This window comes from Dermochelys coriacea, chromosome 11 (assembly GCF_009764565.3).
Source record: "Dermochelys coriacea isolate rDerCor1 chromosome 11, rDerCor1.pri.v4, whole genome shotgun sequence".
Classification (NCBI taxonomy): domain Eukaryota; kingdom Metazoa; phylum Chordata; order Testudines; family Dermochelyidae; genus Dermochelys; species Dermochelys coriacea.
This window is the reverse complement of record NC_050078.2, coordinates 32,321,285-32,342,769: the sequence shown is the minus strand read 5'-3', so window position 1 is coordinate 32,342,769 and position 21,485 is coordinate 32,321,285. Positions and strand designations below refer to the sequence as shown.

General features: G+C 42.8%; 1 protein-coding gene across 1 annotated transcript in view; it reads left to right on the top strand.

Annotated features, from left to right (window-relative positions):
* Positions 1-21,485, top strand: part of CCDC148 (coiled-coil domain containing 148) — a 156,376-nt gene that overhangs the window by 42,410 nt on the left and 92,481 nt on the right. Inside the window, exon 3 of the mRNA XM_038422028.2 lies at positions 3,530-3,651. Within this exon, the coding sequence (XP_038277956.1) occupies positions 3,530-3,651 (122 nt within the window). The remainder of the gene's footprint in view (positions 1-3,529; positions 3,652-21,485) is intronic.

The window sequence follows — 21,485 nt, the reverse complement described above, 5'->3', positions numbered from 1 at the left end:
ATTACATACATATGAATGGCACTATAACATTCTGATCTTTGGTATTAAAAAAACCCTCCTTCATGATAGAAGGTATCATCTGGCATCATTTTGGAAGCCACTGTTTTTTTTTTTCTTTCTTTCACATTTTATTTATTGTGCTCCTTTGCCCGCTGTAATATGTAAATGTCATAACATCTGGTTTGTTACTAGGTAAATGTTGTTCATAACATTATTTGTATTACCTGAGCACCTGGAAGATAGGTAGTAAGATACAAACAGAACAAAAAAGTCTCTGCCCCCCAAAAGCTAAGTATAAGGGACAACAGATGGATACTGATAGGGGAGTACTAGAAAACAATAGGAAAATATTTGTCAGTTTAGTAGGCAGTGGTCTCAGCATACTACTGGCCTAACCATTGTCAGGTTTTCAGTAGGCGTCACAGCAAAGGAGAGCGCTAAGGAGGATAATGAGGTAGCTTTGCAGATGTTTACATTAGCATTTTATGTGGTGCTCCTTTGCAACACAGACTCAATATTGGAAGTATCACCCCATGTCATTTTATTTTCAGTAATAATCAAAAGGTATGGTGACACCAAAACATAAGACCAAGTTTTGCTAAATAAGGTAACCTAATGGGATAGGCCTTTTCTTTCCAGTCCCTCCTACATTCAAATCTTGTGTAGGCAGATCGCATTGACTTTACGAGCCTCCTTGAAGGAGTGATTTTTTTGAAGCATGATTAAAAGAAGAGGGTGGAACTAGGTTCAGAAGGGGGTTCCAGGCATAAGCTATATGACAGAAGGCACAAAGAAAAGTGTAGAAGAAGGACATGAATAACGCAACCTTCTTAGGATGAGCAGCGAGAACATGTAGACTTGTGTAGAAAGGAAATGTGGGTAGAGATATAAAAAGGGAGTAAGAACTAGGAAAAGATTACTTCAGTCTCCTCCACTGTCATTCCGGTCCCTGTCTTGAGCACATGAAAAAATATATTTAGAAAGAAAATTTCCAGGCTGATGGAGACTTATTACCTGGGGAGGACATACAGTATTACTGCCTTTACCAAACATTGGTAATGGAACAAATATTTTTCAGGTGTTTAATGTAGATACTGCTAAGTAATTATTTCATGGTTGACAGAAGCATATGGACCTTTATATGTTTACTTAGTGATCTCTTTTAACGTATCTTTCTGTGTGAAATGGATGACTGTTAAAGTTCAAAAAAATGAGTGTAGTCTCTCCCATTCTCCCGTCCCCTTTCTTTATCCTCTCCCTTTTTTGCCTGTCTGTTAAGTTTCTCCATGGACTCACTTGCTGTTCTTATTCATCTGATTCTCCACATTCATTGTTGCCTCCTCTGCTATTTTCTCCCTTTTTACTTGCCCGCTCACACTGTCCTCATCCCAGATACCCTCTCCCTCACTTAGATTGTGTAGGTGTGAGAGAGATGTGAGACTGAAGAAAGGGTATTATTTCTTTGAAGTTGAGTTGTTCCAGGGATGTGTTTTTGCCATCAGTGTCTAAAACTGATTTTTTTGTGGTACCACAAGACAACCGGCAGTGGCTGGGATTTTTCAAAGGAGCCTAAGGAAGTTAGATGCCTAATTCCCTTAAGCTTCCACTCCCATAGGCTCATTTGAAAATCCCAATCAATCTGTCTTGTATCTACCTGCTTGTCCAGATCTTTTAAACGATGACCGTAGGAATCCAGAAGTAAGATGTTATAACCTATGTTGCATGCAGTAAGAACTAATTATGTTGTCCTTGAAGTCTGTTGTCCTTAGCAAAGCTTTTGACATGGTCTCCCACAGTATTCTTGCCAGCAAGTTAAAGAAGTATGGGCTGGATGAATGGACTATAAGATGGATAGAAAGCTGGCTAGATTGTCGGGCTCAACAGTTAGTGATCAATGGCTCCATGTCTAGTTGGCAGCCGGTATCAAGTGGAGTGCCCCAAGGGTCGGTCCTCGGGCCAGTTTTGTTCAATATCTTCATTAATGATCTGGAGGATGGTGTGGATTGCACCCTCAGCAAGTTTGCAGATGACACTAAACTGGGAGGAGAGGTAGATACGCTGGAGGGTAGGGATAGGATACAGAGGGCCCTAGATAAATTAGAGGATTGGGCCAAAAGAAATCTGATGAGGTTCAACAAGGACAAGTGCAGAGTCCCATGAAGAATCCCATGCACTGATACAGACTAGGGACTGAATGACTAGGCAGCAGTTTTGCAGAAAAGGACCTAGGGGTTACAGTGGACGAGAAGCTGGATATGAATCAACAGTGTGTTGTTATTGCTAGGAAGGCCAATGGCATTTTGGGATGTATAAGTAGGGGCATTGCCAGCAGATCGAGGGACATGATTGTTCCCCTCTATTCAACACTGGTGAGGCCTCATCTGCAGTACTGTGTCCAATTTTGGGCCCCACACTACAAGAAGGATGTGGAAAAATTGGAAAATGTCCAGCGGAGGGCAACAAAAATGATTAGGGGACTGGAACACATGACTTATGAAGAGAGGCTGAGGGAACTGGGATTGTTTAGTCTGCGGAAGAGAAGAATGAGGGGGGATTTGATAGCTGCTTTCAACTACCTGAAAGGGAGTTCCAAAGAGGATGGATCTAGACTGTTCTCAGTGGTAGCAGATGACAGAACAAGGAGTAATGGTCTCAAGTTGCAGTGGGGGAGGTTTAGGTTGGATATTAGGAAAAACTTTTTCACTAAGAGGGTGGTGAAGCACTGGAATGCGTTATCTAAGGAGGTGGTGGAATCTCCTTCCTTTGAGGTTTTTAAGATCAGGCTTGACAAAGCCCTGGCTGGGATGATTTAGTTGGGGATTGGTCCTGCTTTGAGAAGGGGATTGGACTAGATGACCTCCTGAAGTCCCTTCCAACCACGATATTCTGTGATTCTGTGATAACTACTCAGACATATTTATCATGAACTCTGAATTAAGGAACCAGTATCACTTCTAAGATGTCAGGTGATGTCAGGAGAACAGTCTAGATCCATCCTCTTTGGAACCAGGAATAACTAAAAGTACATTTAGCCTGTGTTTTTCTATTATTTTATCAGAATTTACTAAAATTCCAGCAAACCCAATTTAAATTTAATATTATTTATTTAAACTGAATATTATTTATTTATCTGAATTCCTGTAGAGCTTAGGAACTGAAGTCATGAACCATGACTCCACTGTGCTCCTTATGTTAATTTTTGGTGTTGATTGCCAATATCATTGATTGACTAAGATAGCTGCAAAATAGACAAATTGTGAAACTGTTTATGATGTCATTTTTACCAGTTTAGAGCTCAGTTTGTTTCAGTAGTTACTCCTGATTTGACACTAAAGTGGAGTGAAAATCAGATCCACTGAACACAAATTACTTTTAATGTGTAACTATTTTCCTAATATTTTCTTAGCAAATTCATATGTTTTTAAGTACAAAACTCTCAATCATTCTGTGAATTAAGCTTTAATTTTGTGTCCAACATTTAAAAAATGTTTCTACACAGTTTGAAATGACTTTTTTATGTTAAATATAGATAATCTGGTTGTTCGTATGAAAAATGGTCTTTTCAGCCAGAAGTATAAACCTGTTGACTACAAACAACTACATGCACTTACTGAAGAAAAGAAAAAAGCATCTGCTAATATACAATTAAAGGTAAGCTGTTTTTTATTCCTAGTAGAATTAATTTTTTATGTATAATAATCTTTATTTAGTTGCTTCAGTTTATTATTTGTATTGTGGTTTGCTTAGAGGTTTGTATCAGGGACTGGGCCCCATTGTTAAGCACCTTGCTTGTGTAAAATGAAAAGAAGGTCCCTGCCCCTAACAAGCTTACAGTCTAAGTATATGACAAGGTGCAACAAATGCATAGGAGGAGGAGAAAGGTAACAGTGTGTTATTATGATTAGTGCAATAAACAGTGGTCACAGCACTCTGAATCTGAAGAAGGACAATATGCTGATTTTCTTTTTATGAGGAGTTCCCCATGCATAGGGGTCTGCATGGAAGAAAATGCAAAGAAGGGGTATTAAGGAAAGTTGTACTGATGGGTAATAAAGGCTGGTATCCTTGGCAGAGCAGAGATGAGGGCTGACAATTTGATATCTAATGAGAAATGTTCAGTAGACTCAAATCATGAAAGGTCTTAAAAGTGAAGACAAGTACCTGTGTTTGTCGTGAAAAAGGAGAAACTCATGGAGAAGTACTTGTATTTGTGGTGGAACAGGAGGAGCTCATGGAGAGATGCAAAGAGAGGGAAGGAAACAACATAGTCAATGTGATGAACCAGGTAGATGAGAATTACAAAAGTGTTTTAAATGGTTTTAAGAGCAAGATGGCATTTGTTGGAAGGCCAGAAAAGAGGCAATGACTTCATATCTTAACTACTGCAATGAGGACATGGGCCTGAGTTTTAGCTTTGGAATGGAGACTAAATATGAGAGATGCCATTGTGTAGGAAGAAGTGGCAAAAGTTAGAGATGACCTGGATGTGTCTAATTCCAGAATAGGCACTCACATGTTATGGTGATGAGGGATATATACTATAGGTAAAACGTAGGGTGGGAGCAGAGACTTAGTGTAACATTTTAAGGACTTCCTGACTAGAAATATTTTAAACTGAACATTCACTATATGTCAATATATGCTTTACTTAACAAGTAAGTGGGTAAGTGGTTTCTAACAATTTGAAAACAGCATTAGCTGCAGTTAAACAAGGTTCATGTATAAATAAGTAGCAATACCTTGCTTTAAGATGCCTCTAGACAGACAGGGAAAGCTGGCTAGTATAAAAACCATTAAAGAGAGAAAAAGTGTTAAACAAAAAATACCGGACATCAATATCAGAGCAGGTTTTCCCCCCAAAAAACATAAAAAAGGTGTTGGTATCCTGCATTTGTTTCTTTTCTTTTCTTTTCTTTTCTTTTCTTTTCTTTTCTTTTCTTTTCTTTTCTTTTCTTTTCTTGAAAACTTTCCTCATCTGTACCTTAATGTAATAGTAACATCAATAATTTAATGTACAGCTCTACTCTGAAGAATGATTTAGTAAAAATGGTACTTTATTTTCCCAAAGCTGTATTAGAATGGGAATGTATTTTTCACAAAAATAAGTTATTGCTCTGAATACATAGGATGCAGATCTGCTGATCAAGATATTTTTCAGTCACTTTTCAGAGTAGAACCACACTCAGCCCTGCACTATATATTTCTACATTTCTTCCATTTTGGAGGTGCATATTAAGACTATATTTTGGCTTTCTCCCAACATTCCCTAAAATCTTACAGAGGAAACTCAGGAGATTTTGGTGAATTAGCTCCAAAAGATTACAAGAACTGCTGAGTTTAAAAATAGTGGCTAAATTAAGTTCTAATCCCACTGTGTAGTTACAGTATGATTTGTTCTGGCTTGTGTTGATGGGTCCGAATCGTTTTATAAAGAGGATAAAAATGTAGCTGAGTCTGTTGACCTCTACTTCGACAAAAGCACTTCTTACAAACCTACTTGAAATGTGTTTTGGTCTTTTCTACGAAAGTTCAAGTAAACCATATTATATCACTAGAAAGCCACAATAAATCTTAAACATTGTTATATTTGGTTTCATAAGGTTGCTGAGACATGGAAATTGTCTTGCACTGTATTGTGGTTAATTTTGCATGGGTTTTTGGTACTCAAGTAATTTAGGGAGATTCTTGGATTCATGAGATATCAAGGGTGTCCAGACATACCTGGTTTGATTTTTAGATTGCAGAGAACTTGACATAAAAGGAAAAACTGCTTTCTCTGAGGAAAAGAAAATATACCAGACTCCATAATGTTTTTTAAAAATCACCTTTTAAGAAAATGACTTTTAATCTTGGAGAGATGTGGATACTCTGGAAGACTCCTGGCTGCCATTCAGGAGAATTTGCTGCTCGTACTATATGGCTTCCTTCTTTCCTTTGCAGTTGCTAATAGATTCTTCTGCACAAATATAAAGGTCAGGTACAGAAGTTATAATTCCTTGTAAAAGTAGCCCTGTTCTTGGTTTATGGCAGTTTTCACTTATTATTGGTTGGTAATAAAGGTAATAAAATTAACAAATTTCAAAAGAAACTGACATCAATCATTCACTGTAATTGTTTTGTTTGGGTTAGGACTATAGTTACATAGAGCACAAAAGAAAACTAAATTATTATGAACTATGATCACCCTCTCCTCCCACAGTAGCATCCCATGTGGCTGTATTATTTTTTCCCAGATAACAGCAAGTGCAGTGAAAGGATAGTATGTCCCTGGGTTTCATCCCTCCTAATGTGGCCTGCTCATTATCTGCCCAAACCTCACCCATTACTCTGCATAAATCCCAGTCTCATGGAGGACCTTCCATTGAGTTCTTGGGAAGGGCAGGGGAGATGTCATGATGCAGAAGCAGCTGATTCCCAACTTCTGTGTGGAAGGGATGTGCCCACATGAGTGGATCTTGTTTGGCAAATGCAAGGCCTGATTTGAGTCTTTTTTGGGTAAAACTCCCAAAGAAGTCAATGGGAAATTTTGTCTAAGGATTTCAAGATCAGACCCAAAGTCCTGTTTGGAAGATTAAGGAGTTCTTGTAAATTGCAGTTCAGAATTTCAGTGAACAACACTTAATAAATGTAATACGTTACTTAGGCCTGATCTACACTAGGAGTTGAGGTCGAATTTAACAGCGTTAAATTGATTTAACCCTGCACCCGTCCACACCACAAAGCCCTTTTTTTCAATTTCAACGGCTCTTAAAATCGATTTCTTTACTCCACCCCCGACAAGGGGATTAGCACTGAAATCGGCCTTGCTGGGTCGAATTTTGTGTAGTGTGGACGCAATTCAATGGTATTGGCCTTCAGGAGCTATCCCAAAGTACTCCATTGTGATCGCTCTGGACAGCACTCTCAAGTCAGATGCACTGGCCAGGTAGACAGGAAAAGGCCCGCAAACTTTTGAATCTCATTTCCTGTTTGGCCAACGTGGCAAGCTGCAGGTGACCATGCAAAGCTCATCAGAAGAGGTGACCATGATGGAGTCCCAGAATTGCAAAAGAGCTCCAGCACGGACTGAATGGGAGGTACGGGATCTGATCGCTGTATGGGGAGAGGAATCCGTGCTATCAGAACTCCGTTCCAGTTTTTGAAATGCCAAAACATTTGTCAAAATCTCCCAGGGCATGAAGGATAGAGGCCATAACAGGAACCCAAAGCAGTGCCGCATGAAACTTAAGGAACTGAGGCAAGCCTACCAGAAAACCAGAGAGGCAAACGGCCGCTCTGGGTCAAACTCCCTAACATGCCGCTTCTATGATGAGCTGCATGCCATTTTAGGGGGTTCAGCCACCACTACCCCAACCCTGTGCTTTGACTTCATCAATAGAGTGGGGGACAACACGGAAGCAGGTTTTGGGGACGAGGAAGATAGCTCACAGCAAGCCAGCAGAGAAAGCGGTTTTCCCGACAGCCAGGAACTGTTTCTCACCCTGGACCTGGAGCCAGTACCCCCCAAATCACCCCCAAGGTTACCTCCAGGACCCACCAGCAGAGAAGGGACCTCTGGTGAGTATACCTTTTTAAAAGTATACAGGGTTTCAAAGCAAGCATGTTTAATGATTAATTTGCCCTGGCATTCGTGGCCAATACAGCTATTGGAAAAGTCTGTTACCCTGTCTGGGGATGGAGCTGAAATTCTCCAGGGACATCTCCATATAGCTCTCCAGGATGTACTCCAAAAGCCTTTGCAAAAGGTTTCTGGGGAGGGCAGCCTTATTCTGTCCACCATGGTAGGACACTTTACCACGCCAGGCCAGTAGCACGTAGTCGGGAATCATTGCAGAACAAAGCATTGCAGCATATGTTTGCTGATGTTCAAACAACATCCGTTCTTTATTTCTCTGTGTTATCCTCAGGAGAGTGATATCATTCATGGTCACCTGGTTGAAATAGGGTGCTTTTCTTAAGAGGACATTCAGAGGTGCCCGTTCCTGCTGGGCTGTTTGCCTGTGGCTGAACAGAAATATTCCCTGCTGTTAGCCACGCAGTAGGGAGAGGGGGGAGGGATTAGCCACGCGGTGGGGGGAGGCAAAATGCCACCTTGTAATGAAAGCACATGTGCTATGTATGTAATGTTAACTGCAAGGTTTACCGTGAAAGAGTGTACCTATTGTTCTATAAAATGTCTTTTTAAATACCACTGTCCCTTTTTTTTCCTCCACCAGCTGCATGTGTTTCAAGGATCACAGTATCTTCTCCTTTCCAGAGGCTAGCAAAGATTATAAGGCGAAAAAAACGCAGTCTCAATTAAATGTTCTCTGATGTCATGCTGTCCTCCCACACTGACAGAGCACAGATGAATGCGTGGAAGCAGACAATGTCAGAATGCAGGAAAGCACAACATGAACGCGAGGAGAGGTGGCAGGCTGAAGCTGAAAGGTGGTCGCAGTGTGATGAGAGGAGGCAGGATTCAATGCTGAGGCTCCTGGAAGATCAAACTAATATGCTCCAGCAAATGGTTGAGCTGCAGGAAAGGCAGCTGGAGAACAGACCACCGCTACAGCCCCTGTGTAACCAACCACCCTCCTCCTGAAGTTCCATAGCCTCCTCAGCCAGACGACCAAGAACGTGGTGGGGGGGCCTTTGGCCACCCAGCCACTCCACCCCAGAGGATTGCCCAAGCAACAGAAGGCTGGCATTCAATAAGTTTTAAATTTTTTAAGTTTTAAAGTGCAGTGTAGCCTTGTCCTTCCCTCCTCCCCCCACCCGTCCCGGGCTATCTTGGCAGTTATCCCCCTATTTGTGTGATGAATTAATAAAGAGTGCATGAATGTGAAGCAGCAATGACTTTATTGCCTCTGCAAGCTGTGATCGAAGGCGGGAGGGGAGGGTGATTAGCTTACAGGGAAGTAGAGTGAACCGAGGGGGGCGGTTCATCAAGGAGAAACAAACAGAACTTTCATACCGTAGCCTGGCCAGTCATGAAACTCATTTTCAAAGCTTCTCTGATGCGCAGCATGCCTTCCTGTGCTCTTCTAACTGCCCTGGTGTCTGGCTGCATGTAACCAGCGGCCAGGCGATTTGCTTAACCTCCCACCCCGCTATAAACATCTACCCCTTACTCTCACAGATATTGTGGAGCACACAGCAAGCAAAATAACAATGGGAATATTGGTTTCACTGAGATCTAAGTGAGTCAGTAAACTGTGCCAGCGTGCTTTTAAATGTCCAAATGCACATTCTACCACCATTCTGCACTTGCTCAGCCTGCTGTTGAACAGCTCCTGACTACTCTCCAGGCTGCCTGTGTATGACTTCATGAGCCATGGCATTAAGGGATAGGCTGGATTGCCCAGGGTAACTATAGCCATTTCAACGTCCCCAATGGTTGTTTTCTGGTCTGGGAAGAAAGTCCCTTCCTGCAGCTTTTGAAACAGACCAGAGTTCCTGAAGATGCGAGCGTCATGTACCTTTTCCGGCCATCCCACGTTGATGTTGGTGAAAAGTCCCTTGTGATCCACCAGTGCTTGCAGCACTATTGAAAAGTACCCCTTGCGGTTTATGTACTCACCGGCTTGGTGCTCCGGTGCCAAGATAGGGATATGGGTTCCGTCTATGGCCCCACCACAGTTAGGCAAAGCCATCCTATTGCAGCAAAGCCATCCACTATGACCTGCACATTTCCCAGATTCACTACCCTTGATATCAGCAGATCTTTGATTGCGTTGGCTACTTGCATCACAGCAGCCCCCACAGTAGATTTGCCCACTCCAAATTGATTCGCGACTGACCGGTAGCTGTCTGGCATTGCAAGCTTCCACAGGGCTATTGCCAATTGCTTGTGAACTGTGATGGCTGCTCTCATCTTGGTATTCATGCGCTTCAGGGCAGGGGAAAGCAAATCACAAAGTTCCATGAAAGTGCCCTTACATATGCAAAAGTTTTGCAGCCACAGGGAATTGTCCCAGATCTGCAACACTATGCGGTCCCATCACTCTGTGCTTGTTTCCTGGGCCCAGAATCGGCGTTCTACCGCATGAACCTTCCCCATTAGCACCATGATGCCCACATTGCCAGGGCTCATGCTTTGAGAAAAGTCTCTGTCCATGTCCTCATCACTTTCGTCACCATGCTGACGTCGCCTACTCGCCCGGTTTCACTTTGCCAGGTTCTGGTGCGCTGCATATACTGCTGGATAATGCACGTGGTTTTTAATGTGCTCCTAATTGCCAAAATGATCTGAGTGGTATGGCGTCCGCATGGAAAAAAGATGCGGAACGATTGTCTGCTGTTGCTCTGACGGAGGGAGGGGCTACTGATGACATGGCTTACAGGGAATTAAAATCAACAAAGGGGGTGGCTTTACATCAAGGAGAAACAAAAACAACTGTCACACAGAATAGCTCCTTCAAGGTTTGAACTCAAAACCCTGGCTTTAGCAGGCCAATGGTCAACCCACTGAGCTATCCCTCCCCCTGGTATTCCAGGTAGGACTGAATCTCCATTAAACTTTTCAAGGTGTCCCTGACAGACCTCACCAAAACGATTGTCGGTTGTTGATTTCACGGAGGGAGGGAGGGAGGGAGGGAGGGCGGAGCAAATGAATACAAAACAAATCTGGTCTAATTCTTGTTTTGATCCACTCCATCTATCTTTTACATCTTAGGCTGGCGGCAGACAGTGCAGTAGGACTGCTAGCCATCCTCATCTCTTGGCTGCTTGGCAGAAGAGGGTGCAATAGGACTGCTAGCCATCTTCATCTCCTGGCTGCTCGCCAGAAGATGGTGCAATACGACTGCCGGCGGGACTAAAGAAAATTACCTGGTCGAGTCACTGCTATTTGTGTCCCTGCGCCCATGTCTGTCCAGGCGCTCCTGACTGATCTCACCGAGGCGGCCAAGAGCACCTAGGACATGATGATGATGGTTATCAGGCCTATTGTATCGTCTGCTGCCACAAGGCAATGAGCTGCTGCTGTGTAGTAATGCAGTACCGCGTCTGCCAGCACCCAGGAGATGTACAGTGACAGTGAGCTGAGTGGGCTCCATGCTTGCTGTGGTATGGCATCTGCACAGATAACCCAGGAAAAAAGGTGCAAAATGATTGTCTGCCGTTGCTTTCACGGAGGGAGGGCCTGATGACATTTACTCAGAACCACCTGAGATAATGTTTTTGCCCCATTAGGCTTTGGGATCTCAACCCAGAATTCCAATGGGTGGCGGAGACTGAGGGAACTGTGGGATAGCTACCCACAGTGCAATGATCTGGAAGTTAACGGTAGCCTCGGTACTGTGGAAGCACTCCGCTGAGTTAACGCACTTAATGCACTTAGAGCATTTTGTGTGGGGACACATACAATCGATTATATAAAAACGATTTCAAAAAAAACGACTTTATAAATTCAACCTAATTTCGTAGTGTAGACATACTCTTAGAAAGTAACCTTAGGTTTTTATATGCTATGTTCTATTTTTGCTTTATGCATTTTATCTTTTGCTGATGTTATTTATTAAACCTTAATAAGAATATATGCAGTATTCACAAGTTTTTCGATATTCATGATACTGTCTGTTGGACCTCAGGACAAAGAAAGAAATCTTGCAAAAAGAAGTTGTGAGCAAATAAGGTGACATTGAATGAGAGCAGGAATACTTGTCTCCTTTATAGTATAGTTTCCATTAATGGTTCAGGTATAATTTATCAAAAGAGTTTTCAGATATTATTTCTTCATGAGCTGGTAGCTTAGAATTCTGCTGAGTTCATTTAAACTTTAAAACTAAATTTTAGTCTTATGTCTTTTGGTATTTCATTTTTCACAAGTTTCTTGCAGCCAAGTAGGCAGTAAAACTGTACATTGAAACCTGCACAATATCAAAAAGGTGTTCCCCTATGTTGCTTTTTTGGTTAAGGGCTATGAATGTTTAACTCGTGGTCTCCCGGCTCTCAGCTCATTGTATCTTTTCCTTACTTGATGGGGGGTCTCTTTTTTCCCCTCTTTAGGTCTGTCAGAGGAGAAGTGGTTGAGGCTCCCAGAGGAAAGGAGATAGAAGCTCCAGTGATGGTAGCTCATCAGACTGTCAAAGTGTCTGATTTTGACAGAGGGCCCTTTGCTTTGAGCAACCATGGCTGGAACAGTGGAACAGATATGTTGTTTGACAAGCTGACCCTATCCCAAAAATGTGGGCACTGTTGTGCTGGAGTTAAAGAGGGTAATAACAGACACACTGAGGCTGCTTCCTGCTGAAGGTCCACAGTCTGACCAGGTCATGCTCTATTGTGATGGTTGCAAGACCGACCAGCCTCTCTTGTGTCATTGTGGAGTGTAGATGTGTCTTTATTAACTTCAGCTTGGAGAAGCTGCGTTCTCCACTGACAACTGTTACAGGAAATGTTAGAAGTATGCGCAGAGCTACAAAAAGCATTTGGAAAGAGGGTGGTCATTTTATTTGTGCACATATATTCCAGAACAGCCTTTGGAGTTGATCCGGCTGAAATGTATTTTGAAAGGGCTTTCAGTTCATCACCTAAATCATTTGCATCAATATTATGCATGTCATCATGTGTCAACACTGTCTCTAGAGCCCTGCGTTGCTGGTGTAGGTCTTCTTCAGATATAGTGAGGAGTTTTGGAATATCATACAACATCCCAAATATACTGCTGTGTTCCTTGAGCTGCATGAAACATTCTTCAACTGACTGTATTGCACAATCTAGCACCTGGTTAAAGAATTCAACTTTGAATTGTTGTTTGGGGTCTCTTATGGGATTATCTCGTAACCTCGTAATCAAAATGTCTTCGTCTTCGGTGAGTCTTGTGTCCTTGAATGGTGGGAAAATAGCTGCAGGGTGAGGTTCCTCTGCCAACTTCTGTGTACTCTTCAGAACGTTTTGGAATTCCTCATCTGTCTGTAGGTATGACTTTGCTTTGTTCAGTTGTTCCATTGCTCCAGATATATCAAGGTCAACACCCTGGAGTCTCTTTCTTACAACATTTATTTCAAACAGTATGTCATGCCACAACCCTAAGCCACGCAGAAATTTGAAGTTATGTATGTTTCTGGTGATTCCATTTCCCTCTGCCACTATTCTCCCATGAACAGTTCCTGTCATAGCATTATCCTCCATAATGGCAACTATGGCATCATCTATCTTCCCAGTTTGGTGTTTGATAGGCTTTATCGCCTCCACTGGACTTTCCCATAATGTGACACTCAGTGATTTCAGTGTCAGAGAGGATGTGCCCAGATGTTGCTTCAAAATTTGCCATCGATGAGTTGATGCAGAGAAAAATACATAGATGCTTTGAATTACATGAAAAAATTCAGCAGGCTCAGTAGAAGCTGATGCTGCATCACTGACCACCAAGTTCAATGAGAACTGCATGGGACAAAAAAAACTTGAGGATTTAACTCTCGGATCCATGTCTGCACTCCTCTGTTCTTTCCTCTCATGTTGGCACCATTATCGTAGCCCTGACCTCTCATGTCAGCTATCACAATTCCCATACCCTCCAGCTTTTTAAGAAGCACATTTGTCATAGCAGCTCCTGTAGTATCGTCAATGTCAATAAATTCTAGAAAATGCTCTCTGACAGTCACCATTGCAGGGACATTTTCACTAGTTTCTGTTGTTACAAAACACACCATTAAAGTAATTTGTTCCGTTTGGCTGATGTCAGGTGTGCAGTCCAGAATAACAGAGTAATATCTTGCTGACTTCAGATCTGCCACAATCTTCTGTTTGACTTTTGTTGCCAGTAACTGTATGAACTCATTTTGAATTGTTTTTCCAAGGTAGTGGTGTGTGTACATTTCTTGGGTGGTGACTCTTCTTAGATGCTCCTGGAGTACAGCATCAAAATCAGCAATCAGCTCCACAATTTTAAGGAAGTTTCCATTGTTTGGCACATACAGCTGGTCTGAAGTGCCATGTAGTGCTAGGTTTTGGGTAGCAAGCATTCTCACAATGGCAATGAGCCTTTTCAGAACATTTTGCCAGTAAAGAGACTCTGATGCAATCTTCTCTTGAAACTCTTTCCGCCTATGGAATGCTCTCTGGTGTTTTGCTGCCTTCTCATGGCAAGCCAGATTTCTAGCCAGATTTTTCCAGTCCTTTGTTCCTGTAGAACCCAATGTGGCTGGAACATTATACAAGAAGAGTCTGCAACAAAAACAGTATGCAGCATTCTGTTTTTTGAGTACATAAGCCATGGCCTCTCCACTTTGTCACCATTGGGGATTTTATGCCAGTAATGTGTTGGATGGAAACTTCTATTTTCATTGTCTTTGGGGAACATGAAGTTTTTCACTTGCTGTGGCCCCTGTAGTACAAGGAGGTCCCTCAGGCTACTGCTCAAGTGGGTCCACAGTCCTGGATCATCTAGACTTAAGGAACTAAACTCAGCAGCAGCTGTTCCTTGCACCTCCACCACACTTTTTTCTGATCTACACTTTTCTTCAGGAATGTGCATGGTTACATTCATTTGAGATGGAGATGTGGATGCTGCTGAAGCTGCCAGGTCACCTGCACTCTGACTAACTGGAAGATCAGGCATCTCCTCACCACTCGCATCCTCGCTGGGGCCGGAAGGCTCACCATGAACATTTGTGTCTATGTATCTCAGGAGAGCTCCTTTCTGCTTAGATAGAAAAGCTTCCTTTGCTTTCTTTCTTTTTTCTGAATGCTTCCCGAGAGGGGCGTTTTCTTCTTTCACACATGCCTGCTGTTCTGTGCCAGCTATAGTGGCCCTCAACACTCAATTGAAGGGGACAAATAAGCAGGCTGGTAGCAGGGCCTGAGTGAGGGAAGATATCAGCGTCTTAAGGGCCTAACTGGCTCCTACTACTTCAGTTGACTGCCTGTTCTCCTCAAGTGGGTTCAGGGAAGCAGCAGGAAACAGGAAGCTCCCTGAGAAGCTGGTGTTAATCAGTCCAGGCTCCTGGGGGTGCTAGAGAGGTACACAAGAGGCTCCTCCTCCTCCTCCTCTCTCTCACTGCAGCTCCTGCGCCTTTCTGTTATTCCCTCTCACCTTTTCTCCTGCCTGCCTGTTATGTCCCTTGTGCCCTCCTTCCTCCAGCACAGCACTCCACCATCTCTGTGCATCTAGAGCAGAGAGGATACATATACACCAGCAGCAGACACAGTTTTCTACACTCTGGATCCTAGTGGCGCCCCCAACAATCTGGCACCTGAGGTGGCCACCTCAGTTCGCCTCATGGTAAGACCAGTCCTGCTTCAGACTCCTCAGTATTTAAACACCCCTCTCTCCCAGAGCTCTACCCCAGAAGTGTGAAGCTTTCGTTTACAGTTTAACTCTCAAGGGTGCACAGTAGTTGTGAAGACATTAACACATGTTGCCCAGTCTAACACCTTTATGATCTTTTATATTTAATCATGTAAACCACAGGAGAGTACAGATCATAGAAAACAATAAAACATCCTAAACATATTGTCCATCACTAGCTTACCCTTCCCTTGGGAGTCCTTGAGAGATCATCTGTGTTCCGTCAGGCAGGATCCTCCACTGAGTATCCCTAGCCTCTGTTTGCCAGGAGCTGGGAATGGGTGACAGGGAATGGATCACTGAATGATTACCTGTTCTGTTAATTCTCTGTGTGGCACTTGACATTGGCTGTAGGGGGTTATTCCTTCACTCACTTACTTCCCTGGTCCTTCGCGCATGAACAGAGAGCAACAATACCCAAAGTCCAAAGGTGCAAACAATTCAATGTTTATTGGGGTGAACTTCCAGCAAGCATGATTCCAGTTTCCTTCCTTAGTGTCCCCCTTCCCAGCTCTGACACCACAGAGCCTTACACCTATGTCCCTGTTCCTATTCCCTTGCTTAGCAAAACATGATTCCAATTCCCCCACCCCCATTCCCTGTTCCCATTTCCCCCCCACATACCCACCCCTTAAAGTTAACCTGTCTTCCTTATTTTCAGGCTTGACTTGTTTTTTCACCTCCCTTTCCTGGAGGGCCATAATCTGAGTCTTCTAGTAACTTGTTTGCTGACCAGATGTATTCATTATTTGCAGCTCCTTTGTGCCCATCAGCTAGGTAATTTGCATTTACACAGAGGTTTACTAGCTTGCTTCTGGATCCAAAGCTGTTAGCAGCTCAGAGACTGTCTTAAAAGGGAAACATATTACTTCCACCAGAGTTCTGATTACTTTCCACTTTCATCTCCAGCTCCAAATCACACAGAGATCTGAAAAAGAAATCACAACTTATTGTGGCCCCTTTTGGAGCCTAATAGGATTTTAATTAAGTACCATGTTTTGTTTGGTTTCAGAGTAGCAGCCGTGTTAGTCTGTATTCGCAAAAAGAAAAGGAGTTCTTGTGGCACCTTAGAGACTAACAAATTTATTAGAGCATAAGCTTTCGTGAGCTACAGCTCACTTCATCGGATGCATTTGGTGGAAAAAACAGAGGGGAGATTGATATAGACACACACAGAGAACATGAAACAATGGGTTTATCATACACACTGTAAGGAGAGTGATCACTTAAAATAAGCCATCACCAGCAGCGGGGGGGTGGGGGGGGAGGAAAACCTTTCATGGTGACAAGCAAGGTAGGCTATTTCCAGCAGTTAACAAGACTATCTGAGGAACAGTGGGGGGTGGGGTGGGGTGGGGGGGAGACATAACATGGGGAAATAGTTTTACTTTGTGTAATGACTCATCCATTCCCAGTCTCTATTCAAGCCTAAGTTAATTGTATCCAGTTTGAAAATTAATTCCAATTCAGCAGTCTCTCATTGGAGTCTGTTTTTGAAGCTTTTTTGTTGAAGGATAGCCACTCTTAGGTCTGTAATCGAGTGACCAGAGAGATTGAAGTGTTCTCCAATTGGTTTTTGAATGTTATAATTCTTGACGTCTGATTTGTGTCCATTCATTCTTTTACGTAGAGACTGTCCAGTTTGACCAATGTACATGGCAGAGGGGCATTGCTGGCACGATGGCATATATCACATTGGCAGATGCGCAGGTGAACGAGCCTCTGATAGTGTGGCTGATGCGATTAGGCCCTATGATGGTGTCCCCTGAATAGATATGTGGACAGAGTTGGCAATGGGCTTTGTTGCAAGGATAGGTTCCTGGGTTGGTGGTTCTCTTGTGTGGTGTGTGGTTGCTGGTGAGTATTTGCTTCAGATTGGGGGGCTGCCTGTAAGCAAGGACTGGCCTATCTCCCAAGATCTGTGAGAGTGATGGGTCGTCCTTCAGGATAGGTTGTAGATCCTTGATGATGCGTTGGAGAGGTTTTAGTTGGGGGCTGAAGGTGATGGCTAGTGGCGTTCTGTTATTTTCTTTGTTGGGCCTGTCCTGTAGTAGGTGACTTCTGGGTACTCTTCTGGCTCTGTCAATCTGTTTATTCACTTCAGCAGGTGGGTATTGTAGTTGTAGGAATGCATGATAGAGATCTTGTAGGTGTTTGTCTCTGTCTGAGGGGTTGGAGCAAATGCGGTTATATCGTAGAGCTTGGCTGTAGACAATGGATCGTGTGGTATGATCTGGATGAACCCCTTCTCCCATATACACTGCGCAAGTCCTGGGAAAATGCACATTCCTTCCATATAGTTTAACCTCCATAACATTATATTAGCCATATTAATTTTACACAAGGTGTACCTGCCTCCCATGCCCACAGAGTTTTCATGCATACCCACCAAAGCAACAATCTGATCCCCCAGAGCCACCCCAAGGCTCAGTGTTCCCATCATTCTTCCCTTTTCCCTTTTCTTTTTACCTGTTCGCGCACACAAAATTCTCTTTTGCCTAACATCCCTTGCACTGCGATTACTCTTTTACACAACTGTACCCCGATTACACTTCCATCTTGTATAACTAGACATAACCAAGGGCAGCCAAGTTAAGTTCCAGTAGAAACCCCTTACATCCTTTAGTGATTTTGATTACATTACCCAAGTGAAATAATTTTGATCAGATTCTCTCTCCGCCTGCTGCCTGCAGCAGTCCATGGGTGACAGGGAATGAATCACTGGATGATTACCTTTTCTGTTAATTCCCTGTGGGGCACTTGACATTGGCCACTGTCTGAAGACAGGATAGTGGGCTAGATGGAACTTTGGTCTGACCCAGTATGGCTGTTCTTATGAGTTGGCTACCCTGCTCCTGCAGCAGCCTCTCATATCTTAATCTGGTGCAAAATGGTTCTCTCCCCATTTCCCCGCCCCCGAGTTACTTTATAGATTCCTGCTGAGTCACCTGCTTCTTTTTTCTTCTCCTGGTAGTTTTCCTTTACTCTTAAACCCTGCTCCCTTCAGACAAAAAGAGGAAGTGTCATCTTCCAACTAAAGCAAACCCATTGTCGCAAACCCATTGTCCCAAAGTTTTACTTTGAATAAATGATCATTGAGTGGTGATCACACACCATTGTTTCTGACCTGGAGGAGACACGGCACAACCCTACTAACTCATGGTGGATCCACATACATATAGGCTTTCCATAACACAGTAATTTCATAAAATAATCCACAATTCAGAAGTGGTACACACAGAACCCCCAATTCATGCCCACACAATAATACAAAACTCTAATTACAGCCTTCCACTTTCCTGACCAACACAGAACACACCACATACTTAGTCTGAGCACATATCTCGACACTGAATATTTGCTTATGTTGTTCTGATTGTACTAAATAGCATATCATATAAACTAGTTGTGGCCCAACCCAGCAAAGCACTTTTAGAAATATGAGTAATCCTATGGTTGTCCAAAGTCAATGGGATGCTCACTATCAAATTGGAGGACATATGAAGTAGGGTCTCACAGGGGTCTGTTCTTGGTTTGGTACTAGACAATATTTTCATTAATGTCTTGGATAATGGAGTGGAAGATGTGTTTATAAAATCTGCTGATGATAATAACCTGGGAGGAGTATGGTGCACTTTGGAGAACAGGATCAGAATTCAAAAGGACCTTGATACATTGGAGAATTGCTCTAAAATCAACACCATGAAATGCAAGACAAGTGCAAACTATTACTTAAATACAAAATGGGGAATAACTGGCTAGGTGATAGCACTGCAGAAAGGGATCTAGAGATTATAATTAAGGCTACAATTTTGGCACAGGCATTTTTATTAAAAGTCACAGACAGGACATGCGTAATAAACAATAAATCAGAAAAATGAAGCCTGGAGCCCCACTGTCCAGGGCTGAATTTATTGGAATTTTGTACAAGTCACAGAGGACTTTGTAAAATCATGGAATCCATAACCTCTGTGATAGAGTTGTAGCCTTAATTATAGTGGATCACAAACTGAATATGATCCAACAATGTGATGTAGTTACAAAAAGAGACAAATATCATTCTGGGATGTATTAATAGGAATCATATATAAGACATGGAAGGTAATTGTTCCATTCTGTTTGGCACTGGAAAGGCCTCATCTGGAATACTGTGTCCAGTTTTGGGTGCCATACGTCAAGAAAGATTTGGATAAATTGGAGAGTCCAGAGGAGAGGAACAAAAATGATGAAAGGTTTAGAAAACCTGACCTAAGAGGAAAGGTTGAAAGAATTGAACATGTTTAGTCTAGAGTAGAGAAGTCTTGGGGGGAATCTGATAAGTCTTCAAATACGTTAAGCACTGTTATAAAAAGAATCATGATCAATTGTTCTCCATGGTGATAAAGGATAGGACAAGAAGTATTCTGCTTAGTTTGCAGCAAGGGAGGCTTAGGTTAGACGTTAAGAAAACTTCCTAATTATAAGAATAGTTTAGCACTGGAATAGTTTATCTAGGGAGGTTTTAGAATCCCTGTTATTAATGGTTTATAAGAACAGATTAGACAAACATCTGTTAGGGATGATCTATATCAGTGGTTCTCAAACTTTTGTATTGGTGACCCCTTTCACACAGCAAGCATCTGAGTGCGACTCCCCCCCCCCACCTTATATATTAAAAACACATTTTTCAAATTTAATGCTATTCTAAATGCTGCAGGCAAAGGGGGTCTTGGTGGTGGAGGCTGACAGCTTGCAATCCCCACATAATAATCTCGTGACCCCTGAGAGGTCATGATCCCTAGTTTAGAGCCCCTCAGCTATGTATACTTGGTCCTGCCTCAGTGCAGGGGGCTGGACTAGATGACCTCATGTGGTTCCTTCTCACCCTACATTTCCATGATTTTTATGTACTTAAAGTATGTTGTATTGTACTTCATCTTTTATATTATCCTGAGGATGATAAGATATCACTCCTTTATATCATTGTTTATATTAGGGTTTGTCTATGTCAGGGGTCTCAAACTCAGTTTATCTTAGGGCCAGTGCCAGTCCTCAAATCCTCCCAGTGGGCCAATAATGTCACTGAAGATGGTGTTCAGAAAAGAAAACGTTTAAATTGTATTTTTTTATTTCGAATTTCTTAGAAATAATAAAACTATCATACAACTTTATACAAGTCTTCTCCTGCCAGAGAGTGTTTAGTGTTTGCCAGACACCTGGCAACGCTTTAGTTCTGTCAGTTTGTTGATGTTTGGCCTCCATGACTGAGCAGTTGAAACCTTCAGGATTGCAGCAAGGTGTGCATCAGATAGTTGTGTTCGGTATTTTGACTTGTTTATATTCATTGTGGAAAAAATGACGCTGCCTCCATGGCTGACTCTGCCTGGCAACTAGTGATGGTATCTCTGTCCCTCTCCCCCAGCCAATGGGAGCTGTGAGGGGCATCGCCTGCAGCTGACATTGCTGGCAGTGTGTCTGCATGCGTCTCTCCTCCGCAGGCCACAGTGGGGAGGTTCTCGGGCTGCGGATGGCCCACGGGCCAAGATTTTGAGACCCCTGGTCTATGTGTTGCTTTAGTTTGAATTAGAAGGATGTAAATTTTAGTCCATACTAGCACATTGCACACTAACTGGTCTATGCAGATTCTGCTGGCACATACTAAAAGTTCCCTAGTACATGTTAATTGTTTGAAATGTGAGTCCATTAATGTGCACTAGGGAACTTTTAGTGCCTGCCAGCAGGGTCGACACAGGCCAGTTACCGAGCAATACTAACGTGCTAGTATGGACTAAAATGTTCACCCCTCAGGTGCAGACAAAAGCACTGTGTAGACAAGCCTTATGTGTATTATATTAGGGCAGTTCTCATTAGTAAGCCTTCTTTTGGGACAGATTGTGAAGCCCTAGGTGATGTTAGTAATCACTCATAAGTAGCCCCTGTGACGGGTTTGGTCACAGAGACTCCCTTGGGACTGTCACCTGATGTGCTGGAATTACCTCTGAGCCCATTTTCCCTGATGGCTTGGGTCTTCAGGTGGGAAACCTTTGTCTCTTTCTGGGTTCCCACTCTTCCTTCTAAATGGAAAAGCACCAGGTTTAAGATGGATTCCAGTATCATGTGACATGTTCACATGTCTTGTGAGACTTCATTACTCACTGGCTGGCACCCGCATATACAGGAAGGCTTACAAGTAAACAGAGCCATTAACAACAACCAATTGTCCTGGTCAATG